Source organism: Geotrypetes seraphini, chromosome 1, assembly GCF_902459505.1.
Source record: "Geotrypetes seraphini chromosome 1, aGeoSer1.1, whole genome shotgun sequence".
NCBI lineage: Eukaryota > Metazoa > Chordata > Amphibia > Gymnophiona > Dermophiidae > Geotrypetes > Geotrypetes seraphini.
The window spans coordinates 319,177,629-319,192,015 of NC_047084.1; the positions used below are offsets into that span (position 1 = coordinate 319,177,629).

The following is a 14,387-nucleotide window of genomic DNA, read 5'->3' on the forward strand; positions in this document are numbered from 1 at the left end:
AACAGTATATTGAAAACACAAATTTGTGAAATAATTTTACCTTTTATCTATGGCATTGTTACAAACTTTTAAAAACAGGAAATGGAGCTAATTTTGGATATGCTTCTGTGTATAATCAGAAGTTTGTATAGTGGTGAGTCACAGCATCTACTTTTTTAAGAAAAGTGGATAGCACTGATAGGGATGGAGAGTCACAAATCTAATTTGAAACTAGTTTTAGTAATTCAGCTTCTTTACACCTTTTTGTTGGGGGAAGAAAGGGCAGTCTGTTTTTCAATGTAGATCTATGTCTGAAGCCTATATGGGTTTTTTTTGGTTTTTTTTCAATAAAATTACAGAATCTGGTGGACTTGGCAGGTTCTGAGAGAGCAAGTCAAACTGGAGCTGAAGGTAAGCTAATCTTTGTGCATTCAGTATCAGTTTGTACTTTTTAACTTCCATAAAGCTGATTCTCATAGATAATATAGATTCATACTTGAGTTGTTGATTCCCATTTCCTGTGACTTGCAGAGGATATCCCTTTAAGAACTTGAACTCCGTCCCTTCTGCAATGGAGCACAGCACCCCCCTCAGTTATTTTTTTTTCTGCAAGTGAGCTCAGATGGTGTGTTTTGCTCTGTTCTGTGGTTTGTTTTGTGTTTTTTTTCCTTTGTTTTCACTTTTTTCCAACAGATTTGAAGATCTTTGTGGCTTCGGTGATCGGATATCCCCTGCTTGGGCATACTCCACTGAGGAAAAGACAGTCCTGCATGGGAGGGCTGCTGTTCCCAGGACAATCTAAGTTCCTGCAGATCCAGCCTGCTTTGGGTCCCTTCAGGAGTTCAGGGTCCCTACCCCTGGGAGTGGCTCACCTGCTGATTCAGTCAGAGGCTTGAGTGTAAGCTATGTGGCCCATGTGTAAGAACCTTAGGTGTATTGGGGAGCCAGTTGCACAATTTCTCCCCCCATCGCTGCATGAAGAATTCCAGGGGTGGGAGCTTGTGGCTGTGGTCCATTCAGCCGGAAGCCAGATTTCCTGTGACAGTTGAGGATCTTAGCAATTTTTGAGGCAAAAATCCTTTCCCTGTACCCTGACTGAGTCAGAAAACAGGCATCTGACATCACAGGGAGTACTTCCATTGTTCCCTATGGAGAACACTGGAAGGGGGACGTGTCTGAAAATTGGAGGTTTAGTGGCTTCTGGGGTTAGTACTCGGATCCCCCTTCTCTAAAACCCTAAAATCGCTATTTTTAAAATTTTTGCATGTAGCTCCAACAGCCCATTTTTTGGAGTGATTTTTTCGATGGCGGCCATCTTGGAGTTTTAGCAATCTGATTTTTAAACTTTTTTTTCTTCATAACAACTCGTTTGACAAGTGATATCCTCTGATGGATGTTCCAGGCCTTTCTAGCCGCAGATCCTGCATTGATTGTACAGAGCTGCTAGTTGAACTGTGCCCATTTTCCAAAGGATGCGGTAGGAAGGGTAGGGAGCTTCGGGCTTGGTCCCCAGTCAGTCCTCCAAGGCCATGGAACCCCTGAAATCCAGGAAGAACTGGTTGACAAGGAAGAGATCTTAATCCGATGAATCAAGCATTGATGGGGTAAATCATGTGGTAAAAAGTGCTCATTGGTGGTCCAGCCTGGGGAGTTTGACTCCTCTCGATCTGATGAAGGCCTCCCTGCTTGCTCCGATTCAGGCCTCCTGCCAGCATTTCTTTCATTTTTTGATTTTGGGAAAGCACCATCAGTTTTGTACACTTCCTTTTCGTCTGTCCATGGCTCTGCAGACTTTAACCAAAATTATGATAGTGGTGGCAGCACTCAAGGAGGGCATTATGGTTCATCCCTATCTGGACGACTGGTAGATTTCGAGCAAAGTCCTTTCAGGAGATCTCCTGAGTTATGACTTGGGTTGTGGAGTTCCTGCAGTTGCTAGGATGGGTGGTCAACTTGTCCAAAAGCCAGTTGGCTCCATCTCGGCACCTGGAGTACCTCGGAGTTCTTTGACACCTAAAAATGGTTAGTGTAGGCCTGTTGGAAATAGTTTAGTGGCCTCCTTGTCCCCGTTTGGTGCCAGACTGAGCTTGGGGAGGGGGGTTTCATTCAACGGGTCACGAGTTGAATCCCTCTCCCCATTTCCTCCACCTCCCCAAAATGTTTCTAGAGGTACCTCAGCTGTAAGCCTTGTCACAAATACCGGCAAGGCATATGTTTTTAGAGAGTCAGTGGAGTCTGTTCTGACAGAAAAAATAAAATCCTGAGGTAGTGCTGGTCTGAAGGGAACCTTCAGTTCTAGGCATTTAAATTAGAAGGTAGGGGTGGCGTATGTTTAAAGGATAATTATAGAAGCCACCTCCAGCAAAAGACAAAATGTGATGGTAGTAAAGATTGCAACAAACAATATTAGCAATTCACTTCTTTTTTTTAAATCTTTATTCATTTTTATAAACTTATAAGTGTATCATCAAATAAACACAGTATTGCAAAAGAAAATGAAACGAAACAAAAAAAATATATGAAAAAGATTACCTCTGAAAAATAGCTGGAAAGCAATGACCACAAATACTCGCAGTCTAAGTAACAAAGTTCATGATCTGCAAGTCCTGATGTTAGAGGCAGATCTGGATATTGTTGTTATCACAGAGCCAATAGAGTTAAACCAGGAGGTCGAATTTTTGTTGGTGTAAATGAAAAATTCAAGCCTCATTTTAGTAATGAGGCAAGGATACTAGAGAATGACACGGGGAAAAAATCTGTCCCCGTCACCGGCCCACCATCCTCTGCACCGCCCCGTCACCGCCGTTCCCTTCACCGCCCCGTCACCGTCACCGCCATCCCTTTCACCGCCCCGTCACCGCCACTGCCATCCCATTCACCGCCCCGTCACCGTCCCCGCTGCATCCATATAAGCCTTAGTACTGTAATATTTAGCTTATTCCTTTCTTATAAATCAAAGTTCCTGCTGCTGAACTAGAGAAAGAGATGTTCAGCTGGCAGGGCTTTGTTTATAAATTTTTATCAACACAACTAATATACTATTTTATCCTAAAGCAAAAAATAAATAAATAAATATAATTTTTTTTTCTACCTTTGTTGTCTGGTTTCTGCTTTCCACATCTTCTCATTGAATTCCTTCCATCCACTGTGTGTCTTCTCTCTGCGTCTTCCATTTGCTGTTACTGTGCCTCTCCCTTAACCCCCCCCCCCCCCAATTGGTCTAGCACCCATCTTCTTCCCTCCGCTCCCGCATAGTCTGGCATCTGTCTTCTTCCCACTCTGTCTTCCACATTTCCCTTGGGGGTCTGTTCCTCTCCACCCTCCTTCAATGTCTGTTCTATTCCTTTCCACCACCACCCTTCCCTCCCTCCTTTACCATCTGTTCCTTTCTACTACCCTTCAGCTCCTTTCGCGTGGCCTATCTACCTTCCTTCCTCTTATTTTCATGGCACGTTACAATGTAATTTGTGCAAGCCACTGGAGCCTGCAAGCTCGGTCCCTGTCCCATCCCCACAAACCATCTCGCTTCTGTGCTCCTATTTTTTCCATTTCTAATATCTCCCCTATGTATCTGTCATTGCCCCCCCTGTGTCCATATACCATCCCCATGGCATGTCCCCTTTATGTCTCTGTCCCTATGCCCCATGCACATAATTTCCCCTCTTTCTGTTACCTTCCTGTGTCCAGATTTCCCCTATCTTCCTCTTCCATACCAGTGTGTCTCTTCTTTTCAACCCCATCTAGCTTTTTTCCCTCTTTCTTCCCCCCCCCCCCCTGCTTCTAGCATCTGGCTCACCTGCCAGTCCTTCCCTTTCTTTCCTGCTGTGGGTTTTTCTTTCCGACTTCATCCCCTTGGCCCAGAATCCTTTTCCCTTTCACTCCCTCCTTCCAATTTGAGCCGGGAACACTAGCGATCGCACGGTCCCCGCAGCCACTACCTGCCTGCCCAATCGATCCTAGTGTTTAGCCAGCTCTCTCCCTTCTCCTCACCTTAGTTTATAGGTTTTCTTTTTCGGCGACCTGCACGCTTTCCCAAAGAGCCGCGCACGCGCAGCTGCTCAGTGTTCAATCTTCTGCTCTGCTGCAACTTCCTGTTTCCGGTTGCGTCAGAGCAGAAGATCGAAACTGAGCAGCAGCGGGTGCGCGGCTCTCTGATAGCGTGCGGGTCGCCGAAAAAGAAAATCTACAAACTAAGGTGAGGAGAAGGGAGAGAGCTGGCTAAACACTAGAATCGATTGGGCAGGCGGGTGTGAGCTGCGGGGACAAGACCATTCACCGCCCCGCGGGCGGTGAATGGCCTTGTCCCCGTCGCCGCAGCGACTGCTAGTTTTCTTCCCCGTTTTCGGCGGGTGACCCGCGGCTAAAATGCAGTGGCCGCGGGTAAACCGCCACCGTGTCATTCTCTAAAGGATACCATAGATTTAAAACCTGATTCTAGGTTAGATTTTTACAGATATCATCCTGGTCGAGGGGCTGATTCTTTTCCTGCTTCCGGGTCTCCCCGGGACCATTTCTTTCAGCGCATGCAGTCCTTTCAGGGGGCTCGTTGTGGGGGAACACGATTCCTCCGTTGGTTCCCGCGCCGCCCGTCCCATCCAATGACTCCTTGCCGGTGTCTCCCTTGGTTCTGGTGGATGCTTGGTTGCGAGACTTTTAGCAAGGGTGGGCTGAGATCACAACAGATCAGTGGATCCTGGAGGTGATTCGGAACGGGTATGCTCAGGAGTTTTCCCAATCCTTGCCAAATCACTTTCTCGCTTCTCCTTGTTAGGCAGCATGGAAGAAGCGGGCCTTTCACCAGATGCTTCAAAGATTGCTAAATCTCAGAGCAGTAGTGCCCATGCCGCCACAGGAGTATGGCACCGACCGGTATTCGATTTATTTTGTGGTGCTCAAGAAAGAGGGGACTTTTCGACTCATCTTGGATCTGAAGGGGGTCAACAAGGCTCTTCGGGTTCCGTCTTTTTGCATGGAGACCCTGAGATCTGGCGGTTCAGCCGGGGGAATTTCTGACCCCTCTCGATCTGATGGAGGCCTACTTGCATGTTCAATCCGTGCCTCCCATCAGCGGTTCCTTTGCTTTGCGATCTTGGGATAGCACTATCAGTTTTGTGCGCTTCCTTTTGGTCTGGCCACAACTCTGCAGATGTTCAACAAGATTATGGTGGTCATGACGGCGGCGTTACACAAGAAGGGCATTCTGGTTCACCCCTATCTGGACGCCTGGTCACCCTAAGCCTTTCCCTGTCCATAAGTCCCACTGGATTTTGGGAGGGGATGGTAGTAATTTTCATCCCTCACACTGTCAGAGATCCTCAGGCTCTTCCTCCCAGGGATACAGTCCCCGTCTTCACACATCCGGTTTCCGGGCAGCTTCTGCTCCTAAAAGCCCTCCAGAGGGCCACCTTGCTCAGTTTTACTAGGAGTGGACTCACCTGTCCTCGGATAAATGGGTGCTGCACAGCTTCCAGGAGGAGTGCAAGATTAATTTTTTTTGCCTGCCTCTGGCTTGTTTCTGGACACACCAGCAGGTAGGCTGGACAAGGAGTCAAGGGTCCAAGCTATTTTGCAGCGTCTCTTGGACATCCGAGTACTAGAACCCGCTCCTGAACACAAATCAGGCTAAGGCAGATACTCATTATACTTGATTATGCCAAAGTAAGGGTCATAAAAGTAGAGATCTGTTCTGGATCTCAAATTGGTCACTCTCTTGCTGCGGATTCCTTATTTCCGAATGGAAACTGTGTGCACAATTATTGCTCTGTCTCATCTGGGAAGTTCTAGTGTCCTTGGATCACAAGGCTTTCCTCCATTTTCTAATATTTCCAGAGCATCACAGAGTTCATTGTTCTATGTTCTGCAACAGTTCTTCGCACTTTCACCTAGGTTGATGTTTCTTGTAGCATTTTTTTTTTCTCCACAGGCAGGGTGTCCAGGTCCATCCTTCCTTGGATGACTGGTTGATCCGGGTTCTATCTCAACACGAGTACGCCTGTACAGTGGAGACAGTGGGTTCTCTGCTACAGAGCTGGGGGTTGGTTTGTCAACTTCAAACAGAGTCATTTGATGCCGTCTCAGACCTTGGAATATCTGGGTTTTCTCTTCGACACCTGGCAGGGTCGTACATTTCTTCCCAAGCCATGCTGTCAAACTTCAGCAGAAGCTCAGACATCTTCTGAATCTTCCAGTTCCTATGCCTTGGCATTATCTGCAGGTCCTGGGGTCCATGGCGGCCTCCTTGGAGGCAGTCCCCTGGGCCAGTGTACATATGCGCCTTCTACAGGAGTCCTCCTCTTTCGATGGTCTCCACAATGTCCTCCCTTTCAGATGCCGCTTCCCTGGACAGCACCAGCATGCAGAAGCCTTCGCTGGTGACTTCAAGGAGAGGCTTCCGCCAGGGCAAGTTTTTTCAGATCTTAGAGTGGTTAACTCTTATGACGGATCCCAGCCTGTCCGGTTGAGGTGATCACTGTGGGGACTGCTCCATTCAGGGGCAGTGGTCTCCTCATCAATTGTGTTGGTCAATCAGTTGTTTGGCTCTTCAGGCGATGTGCCTGGTGTTAACTTGCTTCCAGCCCACTCTGGAAGGAACAGTGGTGCGAGTGTTCTCAGACAATGCCACGGTGGTGGCATATGTAATTCGTCAAGGGGATATAAGAAGCGCTCCCTTGGGCCAGGAGGTTCGCATGCTGTTTTTGCTGGGCAGAGTTATGTCTTCCGTCTCTCGGCAGCATACTTGGTGGAAGTCGACAAGTCCTGGATCTGGGAATATGGTCCCTCGCAGAAAGCGTTTCCCTCTGATCACACAACACTTGGGTTGGCCCCAGATGGACTTGATGGTGTCAGTAGAGAACTCAAGGGTCAGGTGCTTCTTCAGTCATTGAACAGAGCATAGAATTTAGGGCTGGATGCCTTCGTTCAGCACTGGCCACCTCATGAGCTCCTTTGTGTCCCTTCCGTGGCCTCTGGTTGGTCAGGTCATCCATTGGATGGCGGCACATCCCAGCTCCGTGATTCGAGTTTCTCTGGACTGGTCTCATCCATGGTTTGCAAATCTCATCAGTCTTCAGCGGGACAGGAAGCTCAACCTCCTCCCTGGCAACCTTCTTGGTCAGGGTCTGGTACCTGTGGAGAATCCACAGTGCTTTGGTTGTCCGGCATGGCTCTTGAGTGCTCAGCTTTGCTAAAGTGAGGCTCTTCAGATGTAATCCTCTTGGCACTTTTGCGGTCACAGAAACCCTCTACTAAGGCTTCTTATGCCAAAGTCCAGAAAGCTTTCCATTAGTGGTATGCTAAGGACCAGGTGGAGCCTGAGGGGGCTCCCATTTCAGTGGTTCTGGCTTTTCTTCTGGCGGGCCTAGAGAAGGTTTAACATTGGCCTCCTGTAAAGTTCAGGTTGCAAGCCTTTTGTGTTTCAGAGTACACAAAGGCTGTAGTTCACTTACTGCTCATCCAGATGTGGCCAGATTTATGATTGGGATGTTTTGTTTGTGCCTCCCTTGTATCCTCCTTTCTTAGGTGTAGTGCTTAGATATGCAGGATCGCCATGTGGATGTGGTCCTCAGGAGACTTTTTGATGCAGCTACTTTAGGCATAAAGGCTGTTTCAGTGGTGTCTTTGTCACACGTGCCACTCTCTCTTGACTGTGCAAGCTGGAGAGTGATGCTGTGGATTCTCTTTCTCAACTTATGTTGCTAACGTATTGTATGGCCTTATGCAAAGGTGTTGGCGTATTCCATTTCTGCCCACAGGATACTCAGGCAATGGACTGGTGATTCCATTTCCACGGCTACTTTGATTAGACTTCCCTTTAAGGGGCAGTTTTATTGTTTGGCAAGGGCATGGACGACCTCATGAATTCTGTGGTGGATCGTTACCCTAAGACCCTATCAGACATCAGACCCAGGACCTCTAAAGGTTCTGGTTGCTCTAATTTTCATGGCTCCCAGCGATCCCACCATATGCGAGTGCCACCACGCAGAGATTTTCCCAGGGCTCTCAGCCCAGGTATGCTGGCTATAGGTGGTCCCAGTCTTCTGCCTCCCATTCTGCACCCTTTGCCAAAAAAGCGCAATAATGCCAGGCAGAGGGATGCCCCTCTACAGATAAGGCGGCAGACTCAGCATTCCTGTCCACCTGGGTTCACATTTTCGTCTGACCAGTGGATCTTGGACATTATTCAGTCGGGCTTCAAGCTGGAATTTGCCGTACTTCTGACGGACAGGTTTAGTGGACTCTCCCATGGGATAGCCGAACAAGGTGCTAAAGGTTCAAGCCAATGCTTATTGGATATTCAAACTATAGAGCTGGTGCTGCCTGATTTCTCAGGCTGAGGCAGATACTCTATATACTTTATCGTGCCAAAGAAAGTCTCCAAAGATTGAAGGCCTATTCTGGATCTTTAGCATGTGAATGCAGCTCTCAAAGTTACACACTTTCACATGGAGACAGTGCGACTGGTCATTGCAGAGGTAGGCCCAGGAGAGTTCCTTGCCTCTCTGGATCTCACAGAAGCCTACTTGCACATTCTGATATTTCCAGACCAACACAAGTTCTTGCACTTTCAAGTCCTGGAACAGCATTACCAGTTCTCGGCTCTGTCCCTTGGGTTGGCAATGGTTCCCTGTACCTTCACCAAGGTGTTGGTCATAGCAGCTTGCCTGTGAAAAATGAATCTGCAGGTACACCCTTACTTGTAAGACTGGCTGATCAGGGTTCTCTCATTGTCTGAGGGTCGGAGCACAGTGGATCAGGTGTTCCAGGTGCTGGATGACATGAGCTGGCTCGTGAACTGCAGATAAAGCAATATGACACCCACGCAGTCACTGGAATATCTGGGAGTTCTCTTCGACATGGCTGCGGGCTGTGTTTATCTTCCAGCTCTTTCAGCATAGGACTATCTTCAGGTCCATGGCAGCCACAATAGATTGTGGTGCCATGGGCGAGAGCACACATGAGTCCTCTCTAGCATGCTTTACTATCTCGCTGGTCTCCACACAATGATCCGTTAGTCCTGTCTTCCTTGGACCCTGGAGGCTCGGGCCAGCATGAATTGGTGGCTTCTCATGCAGTCGTTCTGCAGGGGTGATTTGCTGTGGATTGCCTCCTGGATCATGGTAAGGCTGGGGAGCTAACTGTAGTCATTGTCCCATACAGGGGTGTTGGATAACTTCTCAAAGGAAATGGTCAGTCAACCAATTAGAGCTGAGAGCCATTCGGCTGGTTCTGGTGTGATTGCAGAAGACTCTCTGGAGGGCCAAGGGGTCAGGGTCTTCTCTGATAATGCAAAGGCAGTTGCCTATGTCAATCACCAGGGAGGGACCAAGAGCATCCCTCAAGAAGCCCATCTTTTTCTGTTGGTGGAATGTCACCTGGCGCTATCAGCAGCGCAAGTGGCGGGAGTCAACAATGTTCAAGCCGACATTCTTGGCAGACAGACTCTGGATCTAGGCCCTGTCTGCAGCGGTGTGCCCTCGGTATGTTTATCATAATCACAAAAGTAAAATAAAACAGTTTCTTGATCATATGTCTCTTTAGGTATAAATTACAATAATATTAAGACTTAGCCAACAGGAAAGATTTATAAACTATAAAAAGTTTTACTTCATGCAAAATTGTCATTTCTTTAATAAGACATTAACTATTTTTTCTGAGGCCCTCCAAGTACCTACAAATCCAAAATGTGGCCCTGCAAAGGGTTTGAGTTTGAGACCACTGCCTTAGCAGGCTGAATCTGAGTTATTCATGCTAGTGTTCATTTTTCTCTGTTTACTTGTTAAATGTTTGTTTATTCTGTTTTCTATGTTTGAGCAGAATGTGTTTCTTTCCTCTGTTTCAGTGGCGTTTGCTTTGATACCAACTGAAGGGGGGGGGGTGTTGTGCTCCACTACACTACAGAAGAGGAGGAGGTCTTAAAGGTACATCCTTCTGTAGTTTGCGGGAAAATGTGAATCAACAGCTCACTCTGTGTATCCTAACAGAAGCCAGATTACCAGGGTAAGAACCTAATCTGTCATTTTGACTGAAAAGAAAATGGACTAGATAGTCTCTTCTGGACCTCTCTAGATCAAATTTTAGGAGCCTTTGAATTTTAAACTGACTCTTTAAATCTATGAAAGCTTAGGTTTGCCAGCAGTTGATTGCTTGAAGCTATGGTTTGTCTACTAAATAGATAAGCACTATTTGAACTTTGGAATTAATAAATAAAATGTCAGATAATTACTTTAATTGATATGCCTGATGAAAATAATTATGTAATGCACAGGGGTCCGACTAAAAGAAGGATGCAACATCAATAGAAGTCTGTTTACACTTGGACAGGTCATCAAAAGACTTAGTGATGACCAGACTGGGTAAGAATATTTTGGTTAGATTACCAAGCAAAATTCAATCTTTAGCCCCATTCTCTGGCTATGGGTAAAAAGTCTTTTACTTGGACTAAATTCATATGCTCCATAGTTATACGATAAAGCAGCTGCTAATCTGATTTTATACCAGTTAGTAGATCCATATAACAGTCTGGTAAACTTGACGCCCCTTCTGAAGATGGGAGCTCACAAGTCATACTATCTACCCCCTCTTCCAAGTTTCAATTTTGTTACTAGAAATCGAATTGTGGCATGGCTGCTTTTTGTGCAGGCTCCAACCAATTTTCTATTAAGCTCTGGAAGTCTGTTCAGTTTATGGTGTTGATTTGCTTTTTACCCGATCACCTGATTTAAAAATGAGCAACCTTTCTAATTACCAACATTTCTATTTGTTATCATATTCATATTTATGTGATTTTACTTAGGTGCTATTCATTGAGAAGTAATAGTTTAAATTTTATGAACTGTTAGTCACTTTTTAAAGATTGCTTTGTGTATTAATTCCTGAATTTTCTTTTCTTACAGAGGATTTATAAATTACAGAGATAGTAAGCTAACACGAATTCTGCAAACATCTTTGGGTGGAAATGCAAAAACAGTGATTATTTGCACAATTAATCCAGTTTGTTTCGATGAAACTCTTAGCACTCTTCAGGTAAAAAAAAAATTATTGATTTCAGTGGAAGAAATACTATACTCTGTATGCTTTTTTTAATTAATTAAAAACAAGTGCTTTCCAGGTCAGAGGTAGCTTCTAAGAAACTGTGGTGCCATGAATCTCCTCTGTAGGTATCTGGAATTCACTTATTTTTAATCTCACCTCCATTTATTAGCCTTGCCATCACTGTAGGAATCTTTCAGGGGCAATACCATGGCTCCTCTAGATATTGATACTGTACATAAGCACTCTGAACCTGGTTATGAAGTGACAGTATGAAATTACTAAATGTTCTTCTTAGTATCCAAACAGTCTTGATAGAATCCTACTGTTCCTTCTGTCTGTAGGACCAGGAACCAGGTTTAGACATTGCAATGCCAGCTTGTCATCCCATCCTTGAATAAGATTTCTTTCTTTCTGATTTTGTCTCGTCAAAATTCAAATGTTGCTAATCTGGGGTATGAACATGTAGCATAGTGGTAAGTGAAAGTCAAACAAGATAGCATAGAAAGAGCAGTAGTCTCCTTTAAAATCTTTTTATATATTATTTTTTATTTTTAAATTTTACAGAAAGTGTACAACATATTAAAATACAATTGATGAATATACAATAACACTTTTATATCTAATACATTATGTTCTAAATATATTTTTTATCCCCTCTCCCTCCCCCCACCCTTCTATTACTTTTCAATTCATACATTATATATTGTATAATATACTATAACATATTATGTAGAAATCATTTTCATTACCCCCCTCTATGTGTGTCATAATAAAGATATTAAAAGAAGAAAAGAAGAAGAAAACTCATAGTATTTATTCATTACAATATTTTGTCAATGGCCCCCATATTTTTATAAATTTAATATATGTCCCTCTTTGTATTGCTATTACTCTTTCCATTTTGAATATATGACATATTGTGTTCCACCAAAATGTATAATTTAGGTTATTATAATTTTTCCAATTGTTGGTTATATGTTGAATGGCAACCCCTGTCATGATTAATAAAAGCTTGTTATTTTCTGGTGAAATTTGACTTTTTTTTCTCATCATCATTCCAAATAATACTGTATCATATGATATTGCTATATGATTTTCCATCAATTTATTAATTTGTGGCCAAATTGAATTCCAAAAAGATTTAATATAGGGACAATGATATAGTAAGTGATCTAATGTCCCTGGTTCCAGATTACAGTGCCAGCATTTATTGGACTTAGAACTGTCTAATTTTTGTAAACGTGTAGGGGTCCAAAAAGCTCTATGTAATAAAAAGAACCAAGTTTGTCTCATAGATGCTGACACTGTACATCTCATTCTCCAAGACCAAATTAGTGGCCATTGAGATGCATTAATTTGATGCTTAATCTCAATGCTCCAAATGTCTCTTAGACCATTTTTTGATTTTTTATTCAAATATCCAGATATTAATTTATACCACAATGCGGCTTGATGTCCTAGGAAGTCTGCTTTAAAACATAAGAACTTTAAACTATATTGATTATTCAATGTTTTCCATTCAGGGAACCCATCCTGAATGGCCTGCTTCAATTGCAACCATTTAAAACTTTGTGTTTTACTTAAACCAAATCTATGTTGCAATTGTGAAAATTCCAGCAGTTTACCTTCTGAAATAACATCATCTAAAGATCTAATGCCTGCAATAATCCAGTTCTTCCAAAGGATTTGAGCTCCGCCAATTTTGATCTTGGAGTTTATCCATAAAGATTGATTAGTTGATTTGTATATTGGGATAGGTGTTAATTTATCAATAAATCTCAACGTTTTCCAAGTATCCATTAATATTTTATTTTCTCTGTATCTTCTAGGTATGTTAATACTTGGTAATTGAACTAAATTTAGGGGAAATCCAGCAATCTTTCCTTCCTTTAGGCTTCTTTCAGACACGTCGGGTCAAATCTTTCTACAGATTTATTTTACTATCTCCGCCAGTCACTCTCCTCCGATGACCCACCGCTACAGCGCTGAGAATAAAATTTCGGTAATCCTTTCTTTTGGCTCTCCTCTCACAAGCCCAATCGCAGCCCTGACCGAGGAGATCAACTCTCAATCCAGTAACTTTCTTTTACTTTGGTAATCTTGAAGTAACTGTCATTTATCTGTTCTCAGCGCCTCTCAAATGCTCCGATGTCACGTTGCTTCAGCTTTAAAAAAAAATGCCGTTAATCCTTTCTTCTGGCTCTTCTCTCACAAGCCCAATCGCAGCTTTGATAGAGTAAAGCAATTTTCAATTCAGTAATTTTCTTTTACTTTAGTAAACTGACATTTATCTGTTCCCAGCGCCTCGGTACTTAATTAGTGAGAAAAAAAATGCCGTTAATCCTCTCCCTCAGTTTTCTTCAGTCAATCCCCTTTTCAGTATCGTCAAAGGAGGACAACTTTCAATTCAATATTTTTCCTTCTTATGGGTTCCGTTAAATCATATTGGGACACAATCTTCCTCCACAATTTCCCCACCAGCTTTGTCAGTTACTCACTCACTCTCCTTGCCGTTTCAGCGCTGCAATTCAAGTCTCATTAAACCGCCGAGAAAAAAACGGCGCTCTGCCTTTCCGACTCCTATTACCTTAGACTTCACTTTAACTTCAGCAAAAGAGGATTTTATCTTTTATCATTTGTTCCGCTTCTTTAGTAAATATTTTTTTTATGAAATTATCCAGAAGGGAAATTTTTTTTTTATATTCTGTTGCCTAGATGATGAGGAGCTTCACGATCACACATCCATTTGTGTTCGCGTTAAGCCACGCCCCCCCTTTAAAATCTTTTTAGATGTGCATCTTTCATTGCAGCTGACCCATAACATAAAGTGGATGTAATTGCAACATTGAAGGTTGTAGAACCAGGATTATCATGAGACCAAATAGCCCTTGAGAGCCCAAGAGATTGGGGTCCCTTTTCAATTGTGTGATTGAGAGAATGCCCCCCTTCTGATATATAGTCTGTTTAATGAAATATGGCTACTTCTGTGGAATTAAGCCCTGGAACTCTGTACTGGTGTTTGTATCTTACATTAGAGCAGGGGTAGAGAATCTTTTATTTGCATACATTAGTGATAAGACCTTCGGGGGGGGGGGGCATATGAAGTGGGGGAATTTCTCCCCTTCCCCCCAAACTGGTGCTGACTGGAAATGGAGGTTCCTGCTGCTACTGTTTTATAGACCTATCCACTCCTTGTGGTGGTGATCATAAAGCTTATGAGAACAGACTTAAAGATCTCAATACACATATATGGGAAGAAAGATGGGACAGGGGAGATATGATGAAGATGCTTAAATACCTATATGGCATAAATGCATAGGAGGCTAGTCTTTCAATTGAAAGGAAGCTCTAGAATGAGGGGGCATAGAATGAAGGTG

At 43.8% G+C, this 14,387-nt stretch overlaps 1 protein-coding gene across 1 annotated transcript in view; it reads left to right on the plus strand.

Annotated features, from left to right (window-relative positions):
• The window catches only part of CENPE (centromere protein E), a 539,120-nt gene that overhangs the window by 82,597 nt on the left and 442,136 nt on the right, over positions 1-14,387 (plus strand). The window contains exons 9-11 of the mRNA XM_033956806.1: positions 339-390; positions 10,244-10,331; positions 10,872-11,001. Coding sequence (XP_033812697.1) covers positions 339-390; positions 10,244-10,331; positions 10,872-11,001 — 270 coding nt within the window. The remainder of the gene's footprint in view (positions 1-338; positions 391-10,243; positions 10,332-10,871; positions 11,002-14,387) is intronic.